This window comes from Squalius cephalus (genome assembly GCF_949319135.1).
Source record: "Squalius cephalus genome assembly, chromosome: 7".
Lineage (NCBI taxonomy): Eukaryota > Metazoa > Chordata > Actinopteri > Cypriniformes > Leuciscidae > Squalius > Squalius cephalus.
This window is the reverse complement of record NC_137128.1, coordinates 34,194,589-34,220,371: the sequence shown is the minus strand read 5'-3', so window position 1 is coordinate 34,220,371 and position 25,783 is coordinate 34,194,589. Positions and strand designations below refer to the sequence as shown.

At 37.7% G+C, this 25,783-nt stretch overlaps 3 protein-coding genes across 4 annotated transcripts; 1 reads left to right on the top strand and 2 right to left on the bottom strand.

The window, feature by feature from the left end:
• Nucleotides 1-1,483: 1,483 nt before the first annotated feature.
• On the bottom strand, nucleotides 1,484-3,410 carry apoda.2 (apolipoprotein Da, duplicate 2). Its single transcript, XM_079875281.1, has 5 exons — nucleotides 3,392-3,410; nucleotides 3,170-3,304; nucleotides 2,559-2,677; nucleotides 2,276-2,364; nucleotides 1,484-2,185 (listed from the first exon to the last, which is right to left on the bottom strand). The coding sequence occupies exons 2-5, from the start codon at nucleotides 3,287-3,289 to the stop codon at nucleotides 1,944-1,946; spliced, it is 570 nt and encodes a 189-aa protein (XP_079731407.1). The 5' UTR covers nucleotides 3,290-3,304; nucleotides 3,392-3,410; the 3' UTR covers nucleotides 1,484-1,943.
• Nucleotides 3,411-6,658: 3,248 nt separating this feature from the next.
• apoda.1 (apolipoprotein Da, duplicate 1) lies at nucleotides 6,659-8,760 on the top strand. 2 transcript variants are annotated; one of them, XM_079877474.1, is made up of 5 exons: nucleotides 6,659-6,738; nucleotides 7,542-7,672; nucleotides 7,768-7,889; nucleotides 8,015-8,100; nucleotides 8,210-8,760. In XM_079877474.1, exons 1-5 carry the CDS (start codon nucleotides 6,678-6,680, stop codon nucleotides 8,443-8,445), a joined length of 636 nt encoding a protein of 211 aa, XP_079733600.1. In that variant the 5' UTR covers nucleotides 6,659-6,677; the 3' UTR covers nucleotides 8,446-8,760. The 2 variants fall into 2 exon arrangements, with proteins under 2 accessions (XP_079733600.1, XP_079733601.1); XM_079877475.1 differs by having other exon boundaries at nucleotides 6,722-6,738; nucleotides 7,555-7,672.
• A 379-nt stretch (nucleotides 8,761-9,139) lies between these two features.
• copa (COPI coat complex subunit alpha) lies at nucleotides 9,140-25,583 on the bottom strand. Its single transcript, XM_079876374.1, has 29 exons — nucleotides 25,345-25,583; nucleotides 24,797-24,910; nucleotides 24,645-24,718; nucleotides 23,965-24,045; nucleotides 23,797-23,873; nucleotides 23,083-23,192; nucleotides 20,985-21,094; nucleotides 20,786-20,885; nucleotides 19,847-20,065; nucleotides 19,618-19,768; nucleotides 19,446-19,512; nucleotides 19,284-19,359; nucleotides 19,121-19,203; nucleotides 18,243-18,468; nucleotides 17,955-18,093; nucleotides 17,684-17,846; nucleotides 17,376-17,522; nucleotides 17,099-17,288; nucleotides 15,756-15,851; nucleotides 15,588-15,676; nucleotides 15,376-15,499; nucleotides 15,166-15,255; nucleotides 14,831-14,937; nucleotides 14,583-14,732; nucleotides 13,573-13,896; nucleotides 13,380-13,490; nucleotides 13,132-13,293; nucleotides 9,669-9,863; nucleotides 9,140-9,473 (listed from the first exon to the last, which is right to left on the bottom strand). The coding sequence occupies exons 1-29, from the start codon at nucleotides 25,382-25,384 to the stop codon at nucleotides 9,414-9,416; spliced, it is 3,675 nt and encodes a 1,224-aa protein (XP_079732500.1). The 5' UTR covers nucleotides 25,385-25,583; the 3' UTR covers nucleotides 9,140-9,413.
• Nucleotides 25,584-25,783: the final 200 nt, after the last annotated feature.

Genomic DNA, 25,783 nt, shown 5'->3' with positions numbered 1-25,783 from the left:
TCTTTACCCTCGGCTCTATCTTTGCTTGAGAATTTTGGTCGGTTTTCTGGTTACAGGCTTAATCTGCACAAGAGTGATTTTTTTCCAATTAACGAGGTACGCAACTACAGTATTCCAACATACCAAAAATAAGCTCACTTATCTTGGGGTCTGTATTACTCGCCATCATAAGCATCTTTTTAAACATAATTTTGGCATGCTTCTTGAATGGATTAAGAAAGATCTTTCTAAATGGTCCCCTTGAAAGATTTCTCTCATTGGGCACATTAATTCCATTAAAATGGTGGTGCTTCCTAAATTTCTTTATCTCTTTCAGTGTTTACCTTTATTTATTCCCCTGTCTTTTTTAAAATCTGTCGATTGCCCAGTGGTGAAACACTCGTTGAGGATTTGGATCCAATTCAGGAAATCATTTGGTTTTAGGGATCCCTCTCTTTTTAGCCCTGTGTTCTGTAATAATTTTTTTTCGCCTTCAATGCAGGATGGTTCATTCAAGAGTTTGTCTCACAAGGGGCTAAATGTTTCAAAGATTTATTTTTGGATAATTTATTTGCTTCTTTTGAGCAATAGGTATTACGTGTTGGTCTTACCAAGTCAGATTTCTTTAGAGTCTTGCAAGTAAGACATTACATTAAGTCACTTGTACCAGACTTCCCAGCGATGCCTTCCGGAAATCCTTTGGATAGGTTCCTTTCATGTAACATTAGCCAAGGGCTCGATTGCTATTATTTATAATATAATGATCAATCTGGCATCTTCATCCCTGGATAACATTAAGAGAGCTTGGGAGGAAGACCTTGACAGATCACTCTCCGAAGACACATGGAACTGTGTCCTTAAACAGGTCCATTCATCGTCAATGTGTGCTCGGCATTCACTTATACAGTTTAAAGTAGTACACAGAGCTCATATATCCAAAGTTAAACTAGCTCAAATGTTTCCTGGTACTAGCTCTATGTGCAATAGATGTCAATGTGCCGAGGGAACGTTAATTCACATGTTCTGGACATGCCCCAAATTAGAGCGTTACTGGCGATCGATATTTCACACCCTTTCTGCGGTTCTTCAGCATAGATTAGAGCCAGAACCTCTGGTGGCATTATTTGGAGTTGCTCCAGAGGATGTATGGTTGTCAGCATCAAAGTCCTTGCTTTCTCTTCCCTGCTTGCACGTAGAGTAATATTATTAAAGTGGAAAGATCCCTTGCTACCCACTCATACTCAATGGATTAGAGATATGATGTCTTGTCTCTGCCTCGGAAAAATTAGGCATTCGCTAAGAGGATCGGAATTTTTTTTTTTAAAGATGTGGCGCTCTTTTATTGACTATGTTGATAAGTCTGTTTAAATAATGCACTACTATTGACACTTAAAAAAAAAAAAATGATGTATGTATTTGGTTGGAGGTTAATGTTTGTTAGCATGTTTGTATTGTATGTGCTCGGTTCTTACAATCCCATTTTGAATTAATGGGCAGTATGGGGGACTGTGAATGTGATTTATATTGTAAAAATCAATAAAAACCAACTTTGAACCAAAAGTTCCATTCCATAAGTGTCTTTCTATGTTGGAAACTTTCTCTCTGAGTAAAATTGAAAGGATTACGTTACAAACATATAGTTAATGGTTGGATTTGCAATTATGTTAACAGAAGTTAAAACGGTATCATTTTGGTTGAAGGTTAAGTTCACCTTTGAGAGGATTTCATTGTATCTTATCGGTAACACTTCTTTTTCAAATGATGTATTAATGTCATTTGCATGTCATCATTAAAATGGTTAACTATTGGCAACATTTTTAGAAAGGATGCATTTCTTGCAAGAGTATAGCCTACAAAAATTCCACAATAGCTAGTTGAATATTGGTTAACTTTATAATGCCTTTATAACTGAAAAGTAATTAGACCACAACACATCTCACAGTAGCTCAATATTCAAGGCTGTATTAAGGCATGCCGCTGCACAGTCCCGGTGTCTGGTCAGTCTCAGTAAAACCATCAGTACTGATGCCTTGGGATTTGAGGATGTCTAACAGCGCAGAGACGGTCTCCTTGGGAAGTGTGCGTGTCCTGCTCATGATCCAGGAATACTCAACGTGAAAGAGACCGGCGAAATCAGAGCATGAATAAACCAGGGTGTATTCATCATAATCAGTGGCCAGCACCCAGTAGGGGCCAGGAGGAGCATCTGAAAGAGAACATCATGGATAACTCAAATCAAAGATTAATTAATAAAATCAAATTAACCAGCTGAAAAGAATGATTTGTTTAGACTTGCCTTCAAAGAAGCTGACTTCAAGTTTGGCAGGCTCTGATGCATCTACAATCTTGGCAGTTCCCTCAATGAAGCTGATAGTGCCATTAGCACTGTGAGGATGTTCAGAGAAAAGATATTAGGTTCATTTAAGCCATTTCAGAAGAAAGTGCAAAACTCTTTTGAATATTCTGAATATAAGAATCCATTTTATTTTATTTGTTATTTTATATACTTGTTATATTCTGAATATTAACAATTGTATGATATTTTATTTATATTGTACTATTTGCTCATCAATACTTACAGAAGCTCATCATTTCGAACCAGGACAATGCCGTCACTCAGAGTGTAAGTGGCCTGGCAGCACTCGCCCAACTGGAACTCGGATGGAATCTTCATGATCTCATGCCATCTGCCCATGTACTATAAAAGAACAAAATGATAAGAAGTTATGCTACATGATTTTGTCCTGTGATGAAAATGAAGTTTCATATGAACAAATACTAAAATTCTACTATTTCTGCTATAATTTTTGTTGTCAATATGAGATTTATTTCGTGTTCCTCTTGGCTTTAGTATGATAAAGTGGTCATAATTATTGTAGTATGTTCCTGATACTAAAAAAGTAAATATACAGATTAAGAAACATTTACAAAATAATAATAATAATAATAATAAAAAATATGATCATTAAGTCATGGTAACTTATGTTTTTACATTACTTTTTTTTTCTCATCAAAATAATTTAGGCAATTTAAACTTTTTTTGTAAGTTATATGAGATTCAGCTAAATTTTAAGTCTGTTTAATGTAATTTAAGTTGAAATAACTTGTACAAAGTTAATCATAAAGCCAGCAGCTGAACTTAAGTTTTTAAATAGGTGGAATATTTTACAGTGTATAAGCAAACGTTTACCCTAGCAGGATCAAAGTTTTGCTGAACAGGAGGTTCTGGACATTTTCCAGAGCTGATGGACTGAGCGCTGACCGCCAGCACGGACAGCAAAGTCAGAGACAGAACCTGAAGAGCCTGCATTCTTTCAGTTTGAACCTGAAAAAAACAGAAACTCATACTTAATGAGCATAACAATTTAATGTGAATTAAAGGTTGGATAGTTGCTCAAAGCAATCACCTTACCTGTTTGGACTCAAGAGTGGAAGGTAAAAAATAGTGACAAAGTTTAGTATATATAGACCGTTACATCTTTTGGTTATATCACAAACTCCACCCTCTTCAACTTAAAAAACCCTCATTAGAATAGGTTTGGGGAACCTGGGCATCTGCTCAAACAGATGTTGAAGGTTAAGTAAACACACCTTGAGTTGAACTTCTCAGAAGAAGGTGATCAACAAGTCACGTTTACAGCTTTCCACATCTTTGAAACTAAAGCTTTAAAATAAAACTCAAAAGTTTTCCCGAGAATCCATGTGCCGCCAGTATTTTAATGACCAATTATTTTGCTTATTTTACATGATTGTACATTTTAATAATAAAATCATTAATTTTGTGACAGAACACATAAAAGCGTTAATTGGTGTGAATGTGATAATCTAAGTCCCATATCTGTCACGTTAGCAACAATTTAGCCTGAAGAAATGCATTTTAAGCTAAAGACAATCAAAGTACTGATAAAAAGGGTTGCAATTTCTCATTTAGAATTTAATTCTTCAGCACCGTCTCTGAATCATTGTTGTTACATCCACCAGTTGGAGTGCCTTTTGATCAATACCAGTGGGCACTCCTCTCGGAAGTGCTTTATCATTGTGAACTTCATTTCCCAGTGTCCATTGCCTGTGCTCATGATTGTTGTGATTATGTTCAGCTGTTTTTTTGTTATTTTGGTTTTATGTTAACCAAGCATTGCAGCTGAGTGGGTCTGCTTTAACTGTGGGTGTGGTGTAGGATGAACGCATCATTCATGATATACCCGCCAGAGTCCCCAATCGTCACGGCCACCATGCCAGTGTCTCCAGCCGTCATGAGCGCCACGCCATATTCTCCTGTTGTCACGGCCACCATGCCAGAATCTGTAACCATCAAGATCGACATTCCGGAACTGAGGAAGACTATCCATGGGCGATTTGGATTGATTTTCCGTGTGATCTTCAGTCCCTTCTACTCTGCTGTGGGATTTATCTCTGCCGTGGGGATCTTCAGTCCCTTCTACTCTGCTGTGGGATTTGTCTCTGCCGTGGGGATCTTCAGTCTCTTCTACTCTGCTTTGGTGGTCTTCTGCTCCACCGTGGGGATCTTCAGTCCCTTCTACTCTGCTTTGGTGGTCTTCTGCTCCACCGTGGGGATCTTCAGTCCCTTCTACTCTGCTTTGGTGGTCTTCTGCTCCACCGTGGGGATCTTCAGTCCCTTCTACTCTGCTTTGGTGGTCTTCTGCTCCACCGTGGGGATCTTCAGTCCCTTCTACTCTGCTTTGGTGGTCTTCTGCTCCACCGTGGGGATCTTCAGTCCCTTCTACTCTGCTGTGGTGGTCTTCTGCTCCACCGTGGGGATCTTCAGTCTCTTCTACTCTGCTGTGGTGGTCTTCTGCTCCACTGTGGGGATCTTCAGTCTCTTCTACTCTGCTGTGGTGGTCTTCTGCTCCACCGTGGGGATCTTCAGTTCTTTCTACTCTGCTGTGGTGGTCTTCTGCTCCACTGTGGGGATCTTTAGTCCCTTCTACTCTGCTGTGGGATTTATCTCTGCCGTGGGGATCTTCAGTCTCTTCTACTCTGCTTTGGTGGTCTTCTGCTCCACTGTGGGGATCTTCAGTCCCTTCTACTCTGCTGGTCTTCTGCTCCACCGTGGGGATCTTCAGTCCCTTCTACTCTGCTGGTCTTCTGCTCCACCCCTCAGTCTCCAGTCCTGCTTCCATTCCACTGACCTGGCCCTCTGTCCCACCCCCGGATCCACCTCTGCTCCACCTCCTTCCTGAATTTATTGTTAAAGAGTGTCCGGATTCCGCTCCTTAATTGATGGACTATGTTACATCCACCACTTGGAGTGCTTTTGATCTCCAGCGACTAGTTCTGATTTTCCCCTCGACTGTGCTTTTTCATTGTGAACTTCATTTTCCAGTGTCCATAGCTTGTGCTTATGCTGTAATATACGTTCAGCTGTGTCTTATCTTGTTAATGTTTACCTATATAAGACCTGTGTTCTTTGTCTGGTGTTGTCGATTGTGGATGTTTTGTGTGAGATACATTCAGTTCTGTTTCCCTGTTCAGCTTTTGTTTCGGATTTTCTTTGCTCATTGTTTGGAGTTACCCTTTGCTGCTTTCGCTCTGTTTGGATTTACTTTGGTTATCTTTGTCAATAAAGACTTTCTTACTGCAATTGGATCCTATAGCCATCATTTCTGAACAACCACACATAACAATTGTACACATCTATGACTGACTTTTTCTCAAGAAACTGCCTGAATCCAACAAGCTTTATAGTTCCACAATTCAATAGAGCTTATGTTGGTTTGACAAAGCACTTGGCTTTTAAGTCTGATAACTTTATTCTCATTACTCCATAAATTTGAGTTCTATGTTTTGTGTTACCCAAGATATACACAAATGAAAAAAAGGCCAATAAATAATTAACACACCTACATTACATTTTTTAAGCTTTTTTAAAATTTCTTCTCATAACATCAAATATGTTATTCAATGTTTTCCATTCATCGTTTTATGAAACTCAATGTTGTTGAGTCCTCAACAGGAGGTTGAGTCGCACGTGTATCCTTCACTATGTTCTTATCACACTGTTGTTTCAGTTATCACAAACACGTGCAACATGCAAAACACACAACACGTGAGGATACGGTCTTATGTAAAGACACGTCTACTGCATACATTTGGGGGGGGGGGGGGGGGGGGGGAAATACACGTGGCAGTTTTTATATAATTTAAGAAAGAGAGTTCATGAGGTGTGCCTCCCCATTCCCTGGCTCCTAATGGGCCCAATGAGTAGCTTATATCAATAACATACAGGACCTTGAGAAGAGGGACAATAGAAAGTTATATAGAAAGCTATGATGAAGTGTCACCGCTTGTTTTTGGCAGTGAAGCGTTTATGATCAGAGTCAGACAGATCAGATGAGCATCCTCATAACAGTCGCATATATATCGCCCTCTATCTGTCAGCACCACCATTACAATCATGCTCAATTTGGAAGCAAAGGTTCATTGTCACAGATCATCACAACTTACTGTTACTTTTCCCCTGAACTTGAACTACAAAAACACAAATGGAATGTTTATAAAGAAAAAAGAACATTTAGACAAAGCGACAGTGTACATTTAGTTTAGATATTCATTAATGGAACATCCTCTCATGACTTCAATTTGCCTAATCACTTACTTCATGTTGGGAATAAACTGTGGCATCACAAAGACTCCTTCATGACATGTCTTTTCTGCAGTCACATGATCCAAGAGAGAGAATGATTCAAATAAATACTCAGAGCTCCACAGACCATCTAGTATTCAGCACATCTTTAAGAGGTAAGGATTTGTATTTGTCAAACTGTCTTCTTTACAATGGTTGTTCACCAAGAAATTGAATATGTACAGTACTGTTCAAGGGTTTGGGGTCAATAACATTTGATGTTATTGCATTTTATGTTTAGGATCAATTCAGCAAGGATGTATTAAATTGATCAAAAACGACATTACAGACATTTGTAATTTTACAAAAGATTTCTATTTCAAATATACGCTATTCTTTCCATCTTTTTATTCATCAAAGAATCGTAAACATTTTTTATCAAAGTTTACACAAATTTATTAAGCACAACTGTTTTCAACAATGGTAATCATCAGAAATGTTTATTAAGTAGCAGATCAGCATATTAGAATGATTTCTGAAAGATCATGTGACACTGAAGACTGGAGTATTGATGCTGAAAATTCAGCTTTGCCATCACAGGAATAAATTAAATTTGAAAATACATTCAAATAGAAAATAGTTATTTTAAACTGTAATAATATTTCACAATACTACAGTTTTACTGCATTTTTGATCGAATAAATTCAGCCTTGTTGAGCATAAGAGACTTTAAAATTTTTTTTTTTTAAAAATCTTACAACCCAACCTTTTGAATAGTAGTGTATATGCATCTTAGAAGCCTTAAATTATGCTATACAACTTGAATTAATAATATATAAATTAAGTTTGTTTTAAATGATATGACAGTTAAGTTTAGAAATGTTTTCCATTATTTGTGTCAGCTGTTGAGAATGCATGCAAATATTTAGTTATCAACACAAATATTTTACTATTCTATTCTTTTCTCTTTTTTTGGCAGTGGGCATTGCAAGTAAAATGAAGGCCTTTCTGGTTGTTTTGGCCCTTTTTCTGCCCATCATAAATGCCCAGGTGCCTCATTGGGGGCCGTGCCCAGAACCTACTACTCAACCTGCCTTTAACCTAAAGAAGGTAGCGTATTACACCTCAACATATGCAATGATCAGGTCTTCTATTCTGCTCTAAATGTTTTTTTTTACAGTTTGCTTGTCTGCATCCTAATGTAGTTTATGGGCAGGTGGTTTGAGATCGCTAAACTTCCAGCACAGTTTGAGCGAGGGAGATGCATTGAGACTAACTTTACTCTTAAGCTGGATGGAACGGCTCACGTAGCGAGCTCAGAAATTCTGTGAGTACCAACAAGTCAAGCAGTATTTAAAGGGTCACTTTGTTATTCATATGCTTTATTGAATTACACAATTGTATAATAAATAATAAATACACCAAGTTGAACCATAAACTTTATTTTATCAGAAAAGGAGAGCTAAGAACAATTGACGGGACAGCTGTGGTGGAAGACAAAAAAAATCCTGCAAAGCTTGGAATCAGTTTTTCTTATGGTACAAAGCTGATTTTCTTTTTTTGAGCATTTGCTAGATCATTGCCATGTGTATTTTTCATTCATTTCGAATCGTATTTCACGTTTTGCTTCTCTACTTGAATTTACAGTTTTGCCCTACACTCCATACTGGATTTTGTCCACTGACTATGAGAATTCAGCACTGGTATATTCATGCACTGATGTCTTGAGACTGTTTCATGTAGACTTCGCTTGGATTCTGGGCCGCACCCGATCCCTGCCTGCTGCCACCGTCGACCATGGAAAAGAGGTTTTTAGCAATAACAACATCGATGTGAGCAGGATGATCTTAAGCAGACAGCAGGGATGTGACAAATACCTTTAAATGACTGTCTTATACTGGAAAATCCAGTTTTCAATGTTGTAATGTTTTGTGTTGAACAACCTGCGGACTCCAAAAGTAGTATACTATCCCTTTTAAACACTGCTTGGATTATGAAAGTGTTTAATTTAACAAAGTCTTGGATTTATTACTTTTCCCAAGTTTCTGCGAACCAGAAATGTAATCCATCTGTTTTGTACTGAATTGAAAACACAAGTTTCCAATTGATCAAAATAAATTAGAGCACTAACCAAAACCATGTGAACATGCTTGCCTTGATTCTCAGTGACATTTTGCACCTCCTTGTGGTCACAAAGGAAAAAAATAAATAAATAAAATTATATTTATATATATGAAATCAAGTACCTTCCATTCACTCCTTAGTACCATTTTGAAACGAGAAAACTATATATGTCATTGTGTGTTATTTTAGAATCATTGATATATTGATTTTTTGTTTTAATTTTAAGGTTTTATTAATTTTATGTTGTCATTTTTATTAAACAACAACGTCTACATAGTTTTAGCCATTTTAGTACTTTAACTTAAACAAAAATTAGAAATTCTTGAGCCTTTTCCAAAATTTTATTTGAGTTAAAAAAATATATATAATTTTTTTCCAAGTAATATTTTTTTTTAAATAGTTTTATTTAACGATAATCACCCTACATGGAGAAAAAAAATAAGTGGTCAAACATTTGATCACCAGAATTTTATTTCAATATTTTTTTCACTGATTGACAGGGTCACAGATCTACAATTAGTTATTTAGATTAATGAAATGCAAGAATACAGACTGTAGAGACCTTTGATATATAATAGAAAGGACAGTCACAGAGAGATTAGTCACATAAGGTATTTTCTAGAATTTTCTGATCTCAAAGTTGTTGTTACTTCATCTTATAAAGGAAAAGTACATATGAGAGAAAACAGAGCGTATTTATTTTCATCCATGCTTATGCAATGCATGTTCAACGGAACTGCAGTGGGCTGACACGCAATCCAATCACATCTTTACCAATCTCGGTTACCTAAATAAACAAAAAAACAGGAGAGAGACAGCCAATTAAATGAATTCTTCACTTTATAGCACCGCATGATGAGATAAACCATTGAACAAGGGGAAAAGTAAAGTTGCTTTTCTCACTTATTGACAACATAAGACTTTCTCCCTTCAATAAACCAACACTTATTAAACACTGACATTACAAATGCTTAGAACTAACCTGTGTGACCCTGCAGACCTCTCCTTTGTATTTGGGGCAGTAGCAGGCTCCAGACAGGGGACATTTCTCTACTGGCCGCCCACGGTACAGGGGAGTGTAGGAGGCGGCGCAGATGTCAAAGGGATTGTGGGGGTCGTAGTTCAGTTGGTGGGCATCTGTCAGGCTCTTCTCACATGCTGCAAGAATCTTTCGTGTCTGAGTAAGTAAAGACGGGGAACAACAGGTTATGAATAACAGATGATGTACACTAGGGGTGTAACGGTACGTGTATTCGTACCGAACCGTTTCGGTACAGGGCTTTCGGTTCGGTGCACGTGTGTACCGAATGACTGAATGCAATATTTTGTGTGCGGAACATAGGTACATTTTCGTGTTTCCACACGAACATATTAAGTGGCGGAAGTCTCCGCGTTCAGCGCAAATCCCACCCTGCAGCTGATTCTAATGTTTTTTCCTATTAGACATTCTCTGGTTTTACCCGTGTTTTACCCGTCGTCACTGTAACAATGAAATAGACTGCATGGCGAAAAAAAGCTTTTCCGCTTCGTGTGCGCCGCCGCACTCTCCGTTCCGTGGCGTGCGCGCGCGCGTGTGTGCGTGTGTATGTCGACGACCCGCTGCGCTCTCTGCTCAATGTTCGAGTCCGTGTTTGCGCTGCGCGTTCTGCTCTGTCGTTAACGGCCCAAACACTCCAATCATGTACCGATCACGCACTGGAAAAGCAAAGTCCGCTCAAATAAGGTGAAATTTCTCAGTAGTAACTTAGATTTCTGTTTGCTGAGCTGGTATAGTCATGCTGGCAACAATGGTAAAATGACCTGCTCTGATCACATGCTCTGGTAATAATAGCTTTGTACTATAGCTTTGGACTATATTTTATTTTGATAATTATTAAAAAAGTGGAAAAAAATAATCTTAAATTGATTATGTTGATTGATTATTGAAAAATAATAATACATTAATATATTTGTTCAATATTATTTTAACCCTTTCATGCATGAATTATGATATCCTCAGTCAGGATTTTTTTCCTATGTGTTTTTATTGCTCTTAGGGCATGAAAAACAAGAATTGATTTTTATTTTATTTTTTTACAAATTTTTTAAAGAGATCTTCAGATGTCCACTTGAGTGGACAGCATGCATTTGGTTTAAACTTAAGATATACTAGATTTAATATAAGACAATAATCAAACACATAAAGTATGTGAATTTAACGAACTAATCAATACAATTATATCAAATCATGTGAAAACTATAAAATATATACAAAAAATCTAAATGCAAAATATTGCAAAGGCTTCATACAACTTCATACAAGTTGCACTTGGCGTATCTTTGATATCAGAACATGAGGACATGATTCCATCAGATTTTTCTACAGTCTGTCAAGGTACAACTGTGGAAACCACTCAGATGCTCCCTCCAGTGCACCAGAGTATGGAGATTTACCCTTATTAGCTGATAATTCTGATTATGTTCAAGATGGACATGCACATTTCTATCATAGCCCTCCTCTGAGAAAACCTAGCGATACGTTTTTTCAATCTCATCTGAAATGATCAGTGTTGGGGGTAACGCACTACAACTAACATGCATGACCCATTCAGATTACTTTTTTGATGTTACAAGTAAAGTAATGTGTTACAAGTAACATGCATTACCTAATCAGATTACTTTTTGATCTAACAGGTAATTAACTACAAGTAATGTGCATTACCTAATCAGATTACTTTTTTATGTAACAAGTAAAGAAACGCATTACAAGTAACATGCATTACATAATCAGATTACTTTGTGATGTTATGAGTAAAGAAATGCATTAAAATAATGCATATTACATAATCAGATTACTTTTTGATGTTATGAGTAAAAAAACACATTACAATAACGTGCATTATGAAATCAGATTACTTTTTGATCTAACAAATAAAGTAATGCATTACAAGTGTCATACATATGTAATCACATGACTTTTTTCAATGTCAATGAAAATTACTTTCTAATAATACAAGTACATTTATTTACAGTAAAAAAGTCACTGCAGATTAAGTTAAGTTTTAAATTTCAAAAACAATATTCACATTATAATTATGAATTGTAGCTGAAATATAGCAGTTGATGCATGACGTCCACTACAGTGGACATGTGATTAATCAGAGTTTTCTCTCAATCTAAAATCAAAACTTGGAAAATTTTACTGTGATATGACTCATTAGATATTGCTTGATGCTGCAATATTTTTTTTACCTCCAAGAGTCTCCTAGGATAGAAGGAATGGGTGGATATTCTGGAGCAACTTGGCATGTCTGACTGACCCTTGGCCATCTTAGTTTGGAGGGGGGAAAAATCGAAACACAAAGGCTTGCCACTTGATTGCAATTTATAGGATGATGCACAAGGGTCCAATGAAGAGATTGATGTGCAACTTTGCCATAAAAACCCGTGCAAATTCAAGAAAATGCATTTTTAATAGCTGTCCACTGTAGTGACCACTATGCGTGAAAGGGTTAATATAGGGCTATTTTCTGTTCCTGCACTGTAATCATAGTTATTTATTTATATTTTTCATTATATTTTATTATGTGATATTGGTTTGAGACTGAGAGTATTTTATTTAGTGGAGAACTTTGCAGCAGTATTTTATTTCTTATTCTTTTTTTATTTTATATCTATTTTATTATATTTTATTAAAAAGTGTTTAAAAAAAGTGTAAACAAATTGTTAAAAAAAAGTTTATAGTAATAAACAACCTGCAGTTTAATGTTTGCATTTCTTTCCCTTACTGTACCGAAAATAAACCGAACCGTGACTTTAAAACCGAGGTACGTACCGAACCGTGATTTTTGTGTACCGTTACACCCCTAATGTACACATTGGGATTGTGTTGTCAAAAATATTGATCTTGACAGATATTGACACCAAAAGCGTGCGCATCACTGATCTATATAAAAGTTGTGCTCCCAGTAAGCTGCCTCAAACAGATCAAAAGTCAAAATTTAACTTCTTTTTCGTGGCTTTTTGCGCTTTAACGGTCAAAAACATACATCTGTATGGAAGTATATATATGGTAGTTTTCCCCATGGTATCGAAAATGGTATCAAATACCGAAATTATCGTATTAATGTTTGAAATTCCAGTATTGTGATAAAACTACATGCGTAAATACACGACACGATTGGATGTTTAATGTAATTTAACTGAATTACCCTAATAAAAATTGTGGATCATAAAAAAATAAAAAAATAAATTCACATTTTAGGTCAAGGGCTTGAAAAACATTCCTATTTAACAATCATTTCCCTTCTAATATTATTTTTCCATTTTACTAATTTTTGCATCAGTGGTTCTCAGGCCCACTAGGGGGCCTCAGCACACTTCCAAAGGGGCCACAAGATAGTTTAAATATATTAAGTAATATTTTGTAATAATTGAAAATGACAAAACAAGCATTATTTGTTTACCTGTTGTGCCACTTCTGGTTTGGGGCCCAGCTCAAGCAGACGGCGAGCAAAACCTGCTGCTGTTTTGAAGTTACGCAGTTTGAAGAAAAGATTGAGAGCTGTTCTCAATACCAAAACCATGTGGACAGGCTGCAGACTGCAGTGTGTGAAATATGCTGCCATCTGAAACACACAAAAAAGAAATTTGAATATACATTAATACAATCTTAAATCTATAGATTTTAATGTTTGAAAAGAAATGCATCTACCTCACAAAGTCTCTTTTGTTGTTCGAGACTGTCTTTAGGAAGTTTCTTCCTCTCTGTTTCCATGGTGAGGCCAACAATATACTCCCTACAGATAGTGATCAGCTGCTGTGCCTAAGTGAAGGTAAAGAGAATGTTTAGTACTCGAACCCTACAAAAACCCTGATAAAAGTACTCATGTTGAATCACAACACACCTCTGCGATCTCTTGTTTGTTGTCAACCACAAGCAGTGGTACGGAGAGAAGAATGGCTCTGAAACGATCGACAGCATCTTCAAAGCGTCCTGCTGTGGTCAGCTGATAGCACTGCTGCAGGCGTGAAATGAGATCAGCGAGACGCAGACCCACTGCTGGCAGACCCCCTTTAGCCCCGCTGTCCTTCCAGTTCCTATGGGGGTAACTGTGCAAGGAGGGCAGAGACGGCAGGCCAAGGTAACAGGTGCGGCCACGGGACAGAGTTTGCATAAAAAGCTGCTTATAGGGTCCAAACTGAACCACACCAACTTGGTCATGCAGTAACTGTGGAAAAGAGAATGAAATGCATTAGAGACAGCAGAAAAACATCTGGCACATTTCAGTTTTGTAGTTTAGGTGCATCACTATATATTCCTTCCTACCAGTTATATATTACAATATAAATATTTTGTTTAATATTTTTATTTAAAAAATAAAATAAAAAAATAAATAATTTTTTTTTTATATATATATATATATATATATATATTTATTATTTATATATTTATTTATATTTATTTGATCAAAAATACAGAAAAACAGTAATATTGTGAAATATTATAACTCTTTATAATAATGGTTTTCCATTTTAATATACTTTAAAAATAATTTATTTCTGTGATGTAAATCTGAATTTCAGGGTCACAAGATCCTTTAGAAATCATTCTTATATGCTGATTTATTATCAATGTATAAAAAGTAAAAAAAAAGAAAAGAACAGCATTTATTTAAAATAGAAATCTTCTGTAACAGTATATTCTACCGTTCAAAAGTTTGGTGTCAGTAATTTTTTTCTTTCTTTAAAAAAATAAATAAAAAAATTATTACTTGTATTCAGCAAGGATGTGTTAAATTGCTAAAAAGTGATCGTAAAGATTTATATTGTTCGAAAATATTTTTATTTTGAATAAATATATATAAATTAAATAAAAGCAATTCAAATTTTCCCCCAAGATTGTGCATCCTTTTACCCTCATAGCAGTCTCAAAAGAGCCAGCCAACATGTGATCCACAGCCAGCTGAGAATTGTTGCACCACATCTGGGTGGGGCTTGTGCCCTTGGTAGGCGGCACAAAGAAACCATCGCCCTCTGCACCACCTCCTCCAACAGAAGGTACATCCTATTGGTTAAAGGAAAGACAACAAGATGACGTTACTTAAGATCTAGTTTAATTTACAGACAGAACTGATTTTTATTTCAGTTTTACACAAAACTTACCAGTTCTGGTGGGAGATCCAGATCTTCTTCAACCTCCCATCCTCCTCCCTCATCTTTCCCAATAGCTCCCTCATCGCCCAGTCCCTCTTGAGCATCCATGAATCCATCTGAGGAGAGCATGATAGATGATTGTTTAGATCGTAAGACTGGGTGTAGTTGGTCGCCAGGGTGTTGCTATAGTGTTCTACAGTGCTAAAGTGTTCTGGGTGGATTATTAAAACGTTATAGTTATAGTCCTTGGTATGAACAGCCCTTAAGTATGGTTTGGGTTCTTGCTTCAAAAATATCGTCTTATTGCAGAACAGGTTTTTACTATAAAATACTACAGTAAATACCTTCATCCAGATGAAGCTCTGCATCTTCTCCCCAGCCTTCATCTCCTGGAGCATCCATGTCCAGGTCAGCAACCATCTGCCCTGCTCGTCCTATCCAAACATACACAACAATTCATGCTGTTATTCTTCAAAAATTAGATCCATCCAACTTTATAAATCCAGGCAACACACTGTAAGCAAGTATGAGCATCTCAAAAAACAGTCTGTCACCTTTGGCAGCAATGGCTCCCTCGAAGAAGCCCTTGGAGACGGTTAGCAGAGGCCAGTTAGTATCTAAGGGGTTGATGGGAGGTGGCGGCTGCAACAGTTGAGCATTGGAGTCTACCTCTGGCACCTGTACATGAACCCACCGTTCAATCATTCTGAGGAATCATTAATCAGCGAATACGTGCATCTCTGTAAGTAATGAGAATAGATCATACCATTTCTTTTTCCAGGTCAAAGGTCTCCTTCAGGGCTTCAGCTTCCTCATCCATCCCATGAGTGGCAGCAGTCAGGTAAGCCAGAGACTCTGAGAATGAATGTGATACATTTTCATTAAATAAATCGCATTAAAACAATCATGTGAATGAAAATGTGACAGCACTCACTCTGTCCACAGTTCTTCAGGATCCGCACACGCTCGCTGACGTCACCCAGGTAAAGAGCACCTTGGTAGTGTCCACTCATGTCCTTTCTTATCTCAGCTGTAACAAATCATTAACATCATTCAACCAATCCACAGGAATTAATTCTAAAAGTCTTATTCAAAAGTCTGGGGTCACTAAGATTTTTTGTTGTTGTTGAAAGAAGTTAATACCTTTATTCAGCAAGTATGCTTTAAACTGATTAAAAGTTAGACATAATGCTACAAAACATTTTATTTCAAATAAATGCTGTTCTTTGAACTTTCTGTTTAACAAATAATCCTTAAAAGAAACATTAAGGCCCCGATATACTTCAAGCATAATCGAAGAATTTCGAACAAAATCAGGCCAAAACAAAGTTCGTTTAGGAGTTCGAAAAGTTCGCTCTGGCTGGTAAACGCCTTCGAACTACCATTGGTCTGAGGCGATTACATTAGGTAGATGCACTCTGGGGCTCCGCCCTCTTTGATGTGGAAATTTTCTCCGGTTCATTTCCTCTGTTGAGTCCGTCAAGGTCAGACATCCACAAATGAAAAACACTGGAGAGCTGCTTTATCGTAGAAATTGAAGTGCGATTCTAATTGTAAGCCACACCGACACAGTTTTTAATGTTTAATACTGTAAAGCTGTTTGGTTTAAATGTTTTGGTATATAAATAAACGTGACTTTACTTGACTGAATTGCAGAGCTTGTGCAAACATCCACATGTTTAAAAGCAGTTTATACAGCTTTCTTAAATGCTGTTTTCTCACTGCTGTCATTTTTGTTGTGCATTTATTTTGTCAATGAGAGGAAACACGAAGCACATATTAACATCTACACACCGCTTTTAGGGAGTCTGGATGTTCGCTAACAGTACACCGCTGCAAAGGTATATCACTATATCAGGGCCTTTGCGGTTTCCACAAAAATACTAAGCAGCAGAACTGTTTTCAACATTGATAATAATGAGAATTGTTTCTCGAGCAGCAAATCAGCATATTAGAATGATTTCTGAAGGATTATGTGACACTGAAGACTGGGGTAAATGCTGCTGAAAATTCAGCTTTGCCATCACAGGAATAAATTACAATTTAAAATATATTAAAATTGAAAACAGCTAATTTAAATTATAATATTTAACAACATAACAGTTTTAACTATTTTTTTGTTTAAATAAACACAGCCTTATTAAACATACAAGACTTATTTCAAAACACAAACAAACAAACAAAAAAATCTTATCCCCAAACACAAACAAACAAACAAAAAAATCTTATCCCCAAACCTTTGAATGGTAATTTACTGCTATTTTCATCGTCACTCACCGATCTTCATCATCTTCCTGAGCTTGGCCAGGTTTCCAGTGATGAGGTACAGGAAGGTGAGCTTGTCAAAGTTCTTGGTTCTCTGGTAGCACATCTCCACCACCTGGTGATGGCCCTGTAGAAGCGCAGCCTCGCCGAGACGCTCCCAGCAGCTTCGTTCATCCAGGGCTTTTGCAGCCTCCAGCGCCACCTGCAGGAACAAACAAATAAAAAATAAACACCTGTTCAGGTAAAAGTGTTGAAGCCTTCAACCTCCATAAATATCACTAATGTATACCTCAATGTTTCCACACTCCAGTGCCAGGCTGAAACGGGTCTTCTCATCTTTGACGAAGTGCAGCGCAACCTCGGGGTAACCTTTCTTCTGCAGGTAAGCAATGATGGACTGACCAACCAGTTTAGCATTACGCACCATATGAAGAACCTGAGGGTGTTGGGTAGAATTTTTTTTTTGTGGCATTTAAAAAAAAATTAATTAAAAGTTCAAATGGAAAATTCTAAATGTAATACAATTAGAAAACAAAATTTAAATAAACTCAAACAAAATAAATAAAACAAGTCTCATGGCTGAAAATACACACTAACCTCCTCGTATTTGCGATTGACCAGAGCCAGTTTAAAACGGTACTCAGTGGGGTCAATATTTAGCACTCGCGGTCTGCACTCACGATCCAGGCAGTACACACTGTTGCCCCTGACTCTTGTCACATAGATGGGTAGATCCAATGTACGGATTATACCATGATCACTGAGAAAAAAAAAATGGAATATGAATAACATGCCATTATCAGGTTAGGCAAAAGCAGTATGGTTTTCTTAATGGAAAGAGTTGTGTGTCAGGCTATTGGAGCTTTACCCGGAGGTGAGAGCATATTTTATATGGTTGGAGGTGGTGTAGATGAAGACTTCGTTTTCGGCCCAGGCGCCACTCTTCACTCTGATGTTCTCATGGATGTTACATAGGCTCTCTAACTTCTTGTTGCAGATCATGATGGCTGAACAAGCAAGAGCAGAGGGTCAGATGTGCTTGACATGATGTGGGATTATTTTGTTTGTTACAAGGCAAAAATGCTTGAACAACCCTTAAGGGTGGAGATTTTTGATATGCTGAAGCCTATACAACCAATTTTTGAGTTTGCAGTACCGTGTTTGGCCAGCAGGGCTACATGGTTGGCATCTGAACTCCACACCACATATTTGACTTTAGCAATTTTAACCGTGGCAAGGGAGCGCTTCTGCTGCACATCAAACAGCGTGACTCCATCAGCATCACGCAGCAGCAGTGACCCAGTTCCAGCATAAAAGATCTCCTCACAGCTTGGTACCTGGACCTTCTTCACAATCTCGTTCTTCAGGTTCTTTATCAGGAGCTGCGGTGAGACAAAAAAAGTTGTTTGAGTACATGGTCATAACTCCTTTATTTAATGCTGCAAGGATGACACATTTTTTCACAAGCTCAATATATTTTACTCCCTTGTGATTTTCTAAAGCTTTTACTTGTCTTGAAAAAGACAGTTAACAACTTGCTAAACAGGAATACAGAGGTTGTCAGGAACATTAAACGGCATCATGAATTTTTTTTTTTTTTTTAAATCGACTTACTAATCTGCTTTTACAGGCTCGTTGACTTTATACTTGCACTCTTGCAAACTATTTTAACTCAAATTAAAATGCTTTTAATCAGTGTCTGAGAGAGTCAGAAGCTTAATGGTGTTGAAGTCATGCAACCGTGGTGTAGTTTGTTTATAGCCTACGTTTAGCTTTTTACTTCTGGCAGTTGTATTTATGCTTCAAAATTCATAAAAGTTGTTCATTTGTGATTAATATCATGATGAACAAAATGTGCAAGAATCAAACTTTTCACAGAGTTTATTTTCAGCAATAATCCAAAAGCCAATGGAAAAATCCTATTAGGTTTTGTCGAGGGATCCAGGATGTTGCTAACTACCGGGATGGCCTACAAAAATAAGTCAATACTGCAATACTCTTTTCTTTTAGATAAATTTAGCTTGATTCACTTACTGAGTGCATGCGGTCAAGAACGGCAAACCGGTTCCTGGCCACCCAAACTGCAGTCAGACCAGAGGAGCGCTTTCCTTCAGGAGCTGAAAACAGGAAGAAGAATTTAATTTTTTTTTTTGCACATTTAATTAAGGACTTCTAAAGAGAAAAGATCAAATGCTACCATCAGGATTCTGGGAGTCGCTCTCTCTGGGAATGGAGTATAGATCATATGTGCTGTTTTCCAGGTTAGTAGCTCTCTGGAGGGGAAAGAGGAAGAAATGCACAAGTACAAAAATGCACCTTGATTTAATTGAGCAGACTAAAAAGATTCTACAATACTCACAGTGCACAACAGCACAGCATTTTCTGCGGGGTTGTAGGACATGCTGAACACTGGGAATTTGGATCCACTGCGAATATAAAAGAAACCGTTCAACTGAAAAGTTCAAACCTGTTGTAGGTGCACATTTAGGGTCTTCAAACTCAAAGTAGAAAAGACACTGAAATTCACAAACCTGCGTAGCTGCATGACGGCTGTATCCTTGCTGCTGTTGAAGTCGAGCTGACGCAGGAAGCGATCCTTCACATAGTACAACATGTTACCATACACGGCGTAAGCTGGACGTTCTCTTTCCAGTTTAAACACCAGCATCCCACTGTCATGGCCTGAGAATTTACAAATAACACGTTAATGCATATCACGTCATCGCCAAAAACATTCGACTGTTATTAACAGTAACCTACCCGCAGCAAACAGGTTGAGGTTGGGGTGAGCCCCCAGCACCCAGAAACGGTCGTGATCTCTGCGAAAGGTCTGCACGCCAGTCCTCTTGGACATGTCCCACACACGGATGCTCTTGTCCTCAGAGTTGGACAGGATGAGCTCCTGACGAGGGTGAAACACCGCACAGGACACATTGTTGTAGTGCCCCCGACAGGTGTCTAACTCCCATGCTTTAGACTCTAGAAGAAGGGATAATTTACAAAATAAAAATGTAAATAAAAACCTAATTTTTCCACATTTTATTCATTATATCAGAGGGGAACCGTCAGGGAACTCTAGGCCCTCAGCGAGATGTCTGTTTTTTCCATATTAGGACTCCTCGCTTAATGCTTTCAGCTCTGTGATTGGTGGTCCAGCTGTGAAATTACAGAGGGCCAAGCCATAGCAAGTCAATGAGAGACTAATTTCAAATGACAGAAAAATTGACCAATCATATTGTCCGTCTAAATGGGTGGGGCTTGTTATCACAAGGCTTATGACGCACTCCGCCTGCTGTGAGGAACTCGATCAGGGAAAAATAAAATGCTGATAAGATAGCTAGCGCTATTCGCTAAGGAAACTGCAAGCAACTTTAATGAAGAGGACATTGTTGCTAATTTATTATCCACACCATTTTCAAGATTAACTTTTAAAGAAAAGCTGGAGTTAGGCAAAGGAAGACCTACACCAGAGGGTGTAGATAATTTTGTGCAGAAAGCCAAAGCTTTTTAAAGCATTTCAACCACAGCAATTAAGCGATGCCCCTGGATGACCGCATCAATCAAGAAGCTAAAGCTTTACTGCTGGAATTGTTTGCCGTTTGGGTAAGTTATTTAAAATCGAAAAGGTTAAGTGACTGATTTTATTCTGCCCACTGTTTTATATGTAAAGCTTTAGTTATTTTGCAGAGTTACACGTACCGTTCATCCTCCAGATTTTGACCTGGCGGTCATCTGCTCCTGACACAATGAGAGGCATGCTGGGATGGAAGGCTGCCCAGTTTACGCCTCGATCGTGACCCTGAGACCAGAGCAAGAGAACACAAACTTTTATTCAAGCAAACAACAAAATTAATTCGACCACAAATCACACTTTACACCACTACAACCATATTCTTACCTCCAGAACATGTTTCACAACAGCATCAGAGGCCCCAAACAGGTCAACACCAGAGATGCCACGCACCTCCGTGTCTACAGCACCCGGAGACAGGTTCTTCTTTCTCAGACCTGGAAGCAACATTTACAGTCCGACACGCACAGGGGACCCATTTGAAAATTACACAGGATCACCCACATACCAGGGAGGGAAAACAGAGGAACAACATTAAAACTGCTACTCAAAGACACATGATATGTGAGACAGCAAACACACAAACATTTTGTTGGGCTGCTAAACATTCGCAGGTGCTCGAGAACACAAACACAACATATGTCCTCCATTAGGTCTAAACCTGAGTAAAGGAAGTATAGTAAACTTCACCACCAGACTAACAGCAAAGAAAACAATCAAAACAGAACAGTTTAAATGTGATCTTTAGATTGGGTTTGATGCATGTAAATCAACGACAGGGAGGTGATTGGCTTAACTCAGGTCAGGACGCAGAGAAAAGGAAAGGAGAGCAGGATGTGCGTCTATAATCTCAGCACTCCAAATGTCTGCTAAATGAATAAAAGCCCAACAAAAGCTGCACCAGAAACCAATGTACAGATGTGGATGTTTCCAGAGGGGCATAGGAGCTGTACAGGAAGAGAGCAGGGATGGAACTGACTGGTGGATTGATGGGGTGGAGCGTGTCCAAATGTTCTCTGGAGGGGCGTTGGATGTTAGAGGAGCGAGAAAGACTCCAGTTAAGTCATGCATTTGTTATTGCATATTTTAATGCAGTATGCATGGCTTCAATCATGCATTCATGTTGTGTTAAGAGTCAATTTAATGATTAAATGACAGATCTATGTTCATGTTACTGATCTAAAAGTTGCATTGGAGTAGATGCATCAACTTGGAGGTAATGCAAATGAATAAAATTGTATAACTCCATTGGGTATTTAAAAAATAAAATAAAATGTATAAATAAAAAAACCTTTTCTAGTTATTTTATGCTTTACATTTTTTTATTGGGTTAAAAATAAATAACTTTTTTTTTAACTCGAATATTGCCTTCAAATAGTTAGGACAATAGGGGACTTTGGGGTGAAAAAGGCTGAGAACCACTGTTAAATTCAAGAAGAATTATTAGTTTTCAATACCTAATACAATTACATCGCATGTATTTGTATTATCCATGCAGGAACATATTCATTTAATATTTTATGTGAAGGGGAAATAGGCAGAGAAAGAACTTGTGTTAAGGCTTTAAACTTGTGTATAGTGTTAAGGAATGAGCATTTGTTCTCAGTCAGTGCAGACAGCAGTGGTGTTAAAGGTTAATGAGCAAGAAAGAGGTTCAGAACAATGAAAGCAAAAGACACAGACATTGACAACATCATTAAAACATGCAGAATCTCAAAAACACCTCTCACATTCAACTTTCCTTGAATAAGACTTTTTGAGCCTTTATTTTAAGCGTTTCATGAATTGTTTGTTCCATGTAAACATCACCTCTCAGTGATTTGGTCGTCTCAACATCACTATTTAAATGGATAGTTCACCCAAAAATGAAAATTGTCGTCATCATTTACTCACCCTCAAGCTGTTCCAAACCTGTATGAGTTTGTTTCTTTTATTGAACACAAAAAGAAGATATTATAAAGAACGTTGGTAACCAGACAGTTGACAGCACCCATTGACTTCCCTAGTAAAAAAAAGAAATACTATGGAGGTCAATGGGTTCCATCAACTGTCTGGTTACCAACATTCTTTAAAATATCTTCTTTTGTGTTCAACAGAAGAAAGAAACTCTTACAGGTTTGGAACAACATGGGGTTGAGTAAGTAATGACAACATTTTCAATTTTGGGTGAACCATCCCTTTAATCTTCCCAAAAATAACAAAAAAAATTACAAAAAAGTATTAAATCACTAGAGAAATGCTTGATGCATGAGTGTGAGAAGTGTTTTTGCTTCAAGCCCACAGAGGTTTGTTCTGTACACACTGTAGAGAGAGGACATGAGGAAGAGAATGCCATTAGGCAGCCTCTATCTTCCTCCATCCTCTCTCTCCATTCCCACCTCCCCAGCCTTCCCAAAACACTCAATCCTGTCCCAAGCCTCCTCACCGGAAATATCCCACACGCGCACAGTCTGATCCAGGCTGGCCGACACCACCAGGTCCTCAGAGGGATGGAACTGAGCGCACATCACATAGTGATTATGCCCCGTCAGCACACTACAGAGAAGAGACAGCACAGAGAACATGAACAACTCAAGTTTCACTAAGCTACAGGTAATAATAGTGTTGCTCAGGTCAAACAATTTGTTTTTAAAAGGGGTGAGCATTTTCAGGTCATTTTTGTACATGAAATTTATTTTTTGGTTTTATTCGCAAAAGTTACATTATTAATAATGGTTCCAAAATAGGTTCATTTCAATATCCTAATAATTAAATTAATTAATTAAATTTGGTAACACTATTTCGATGGTCCATTTTAGACAATTAAAAAAGTATAAGTGACTTTGCAACTTGCCAACTACCTATTAATCATATGAGTATTAGTAGACTGTCTGCTTAATATCTGCTCACATTTTATTTTGATGTTCCCCCAGCAGACATTCTACTATAATGTCAACTTATTCTACTAACCCGAACACCTGACTCTAACATACTAACTCTCTACTAATACTCTAATCAAAAGTTAGATGCGATGTAGTTGCAAAGTTCTTTATAAATAATTAGCAGAATGTCTAAAGTGGGTTATCGGAAATTAAGTGGAACCAAAAATTCTTGATTACTTGTGCAAATCCACTAGTTCATGAGCTGTCTAAAGACTCACCAGACACATGTTCTGGACTGCCAGTTCCAAATGCGAATGGTCTGATCATCTGAAGCACTCAGGATCCAGGGATACTCCTGAAAAAGATAGCTAGAAGTTAGTCTATTGTAAACATTATTAAAATAATTATTAAAGAGCATCATAAAGTTGGATGCGAGTAGGGCTCACATGATGGAAGAATGTGGTACGAATGTAGTCAAGATGTCCAAGCAGAGTGAAAAGACACCGACGCAGCTTGTAGTTCCACACCTAATAATCAGAGTCAAATAACTGTCAGTACATCAGAACATGTGAGAAAAACTCAGTAACACTTTACAAGAGAGGTCCGGTCTCTATATTTCCTTCCCAGAGGTCAGTGCATATATATATATAAATTGTAATGACTGGCTCTCGGTAACGCATCGTTTTGCTTCAGAAGGCCTTTATTAACCCCCCTGGAGCCGTCTGGATTACTTTTATGATGGATGGGTGGATGCTCTTTTTTTGGGCTATAAAAATAAGGTACCATTCACTCCCATTATAAAGCTGGGAAGAGCCAGAATATTTATTTTTAAATATAACTCCCATTGAGTTTGGCTGAAAGAAGAAAGTCATATACACCTAGGATTGCTTGAGGGTGAGTAAATTATGGAATACATTTTCATTTTTGAGTGAACTAATAAAATTAAAAAGTTCATGTTTGCTCAGGTCCATTAACTGTTAAAACACACTAAAATGCATCAAATGCTTTAGAAATGTTCTTCATTGTTAGTAACAAATTGAAACTCTAACCGACTCCATCCAACTATTAAGTAGCAGTGGCCAGGTGACAAATTTCTCAAACAGTACTGAGAATGAAGCAAGCAAACCTTGATCTTGTAGTCATCTCCTCCCGACACAAACAGTGGCTGCTGCTTATGGAAGTCAATACCTCTGACTGGACCTAAATGAATTCACATCATCATTAGATCGCAGAATAAATGACAGGAGGCAATGAAATAGTTGATCGGCTGTTTCATACCATCATGCTCGTCAAACTTGTCGATAAGAGTGCACATGCGATAGTCCCACAGCTGGATGACGCCGTTGTGCAGACTAGCGAGAATCCAGGGCCGTTTCGGGTGGAAACTCAGCCCTACAGAAAAAGACAAAATAATCAATTCAGCCATTTATTAATATAAAGACAGTCAACAAGAAGGTATTATGAGCACATAATTACATTGACATTAATTTAACCAGATTATTATTCCTTTATAAATGGTAATAATCTGCTCAATATAATGAATTCAGCGCGTTCTCAACGAAACAAAAATACAAAAAACATCAGAGAAGAGAATATTTACTGCAACGTCTGAATGGCTAACAACAAATACTAGCGTTGTGCTAACGCCGAATGACACAAGTTACAGTACTCAGCACGAATTTAATTGAATGCTTGCTGAAAAAGACAGTGGATTATATTCAACAAAGATTAAGAAAAGACGCAAATCAGACAAACGAACATACCGAGAAACATAATAATTACATTAAAAAGCAATCAAGGGAAGTTAGCCAGAGCAGATATCTTACCTTTCACCCGGGCCGACTTTGTCTCGAATTTGGTCAACATTTCCACTGACAATAATAACCGAATAGGAATGCGTTATGTATGTAGATGTAGATCAGTTTACGTTCATTTAAATCCTAAAACCATCCCCAGTTAGGAAGGGATTATGCGTGTAGGATTCTGCGGGTCCACTTCCGTAGCTGACACGTCTACTCAATCCACAGCACTCAACCCGGGCCGTGGCGTGTTCCCGTGCGCGAACAAATAAAGTTTGATGATTCAAATGCCAACATCACAAAGTCCACGTCATGAAGCCTTCGTCATCTGCATTTTAAAAAGATGAAAAACGCATTTTTATCAGTCAGTCACTTGACAGACCACTGTCAATAAACGGAAATAATAATCAAGAACACTGCGTGTATAAGTAAACAATAGTATATTGCATTGTTCTTTGTTGCGGTT

What these genes read in the sequence shown, in the direction of transcription:
- copa (XM_079876374.1), bottom strand. Translation starts at nt 25,384, where the DNA reads ATGTTGACCAAATTCGAGACAAAGTCGGCCCGGGTGAAAG. An exon ending in TGGATCTCCCACCAGAACTG is followed by an intron (nt 14,733 to 14,830) that starts GTAAGTTTTGTG and finishes TTTAACCAATAG; the next exon opens with GATGTACCTTCTGTTGGAGG. An exon ending in AGGTCTGCAGGGTCACACAG is followed by an intron (nt 9,474 to 9,668) that starts GTTAGTTCTAAG and finishes TTGTTTATTTAG; the next exon opens with GTAACCGAGATTGGTAAAGA.
- apoda.1 (XM_079877474.1), top strand. Translation starts at nt 6,678, where the DNA reads ATGATTCAAATAAATACTCAGAGCTCCACAGACCATCTAGTATTCAGC. An exon ending in GTAGCGAGCTCAGAAATTCT is followed by an intron (nt 7,890 to 8,014) that starts GTGAGTACCAAC and finishes TTATTTTATCAG; the next exon opens with AAAAGGAGAGCTAAGAACAA. An exon ending in TGGAATCAGTTTTTCTTATG is followed by an intron (nt 8,101 to 8,209) that starts GTACAAAGCTGA and finishes TTGAATTTACAG; the next exon opens with TTTTGCCCTACACTCCATAC.
- apoda.2 (XM_079875281.1), bottom strand. Translation starts at nt 3,289, where the DNA reads ATGCAGGCTCTTCAGGTTCTGTCTCTGACTTTGCTGTCCGTGCTGGCG. An exon ending in AAAACTTTGATCCTGCTAGG is followed by an intron (nt 2,678 to 3,169) that starts GTAAACGTTTGC and finishes GTTCTTTTATAG; the next exon opens with TACATGGGCAGATGGCATGA. An exon ending in GTTCGAAATGATGAGCTTCT is followed by an intron (nt 2,365 to 2,558) that starts GTAAGTATTGAT and finishes ACATCCTCACAG; the next exon opens with TGCTAATGGCACTATCAGCT.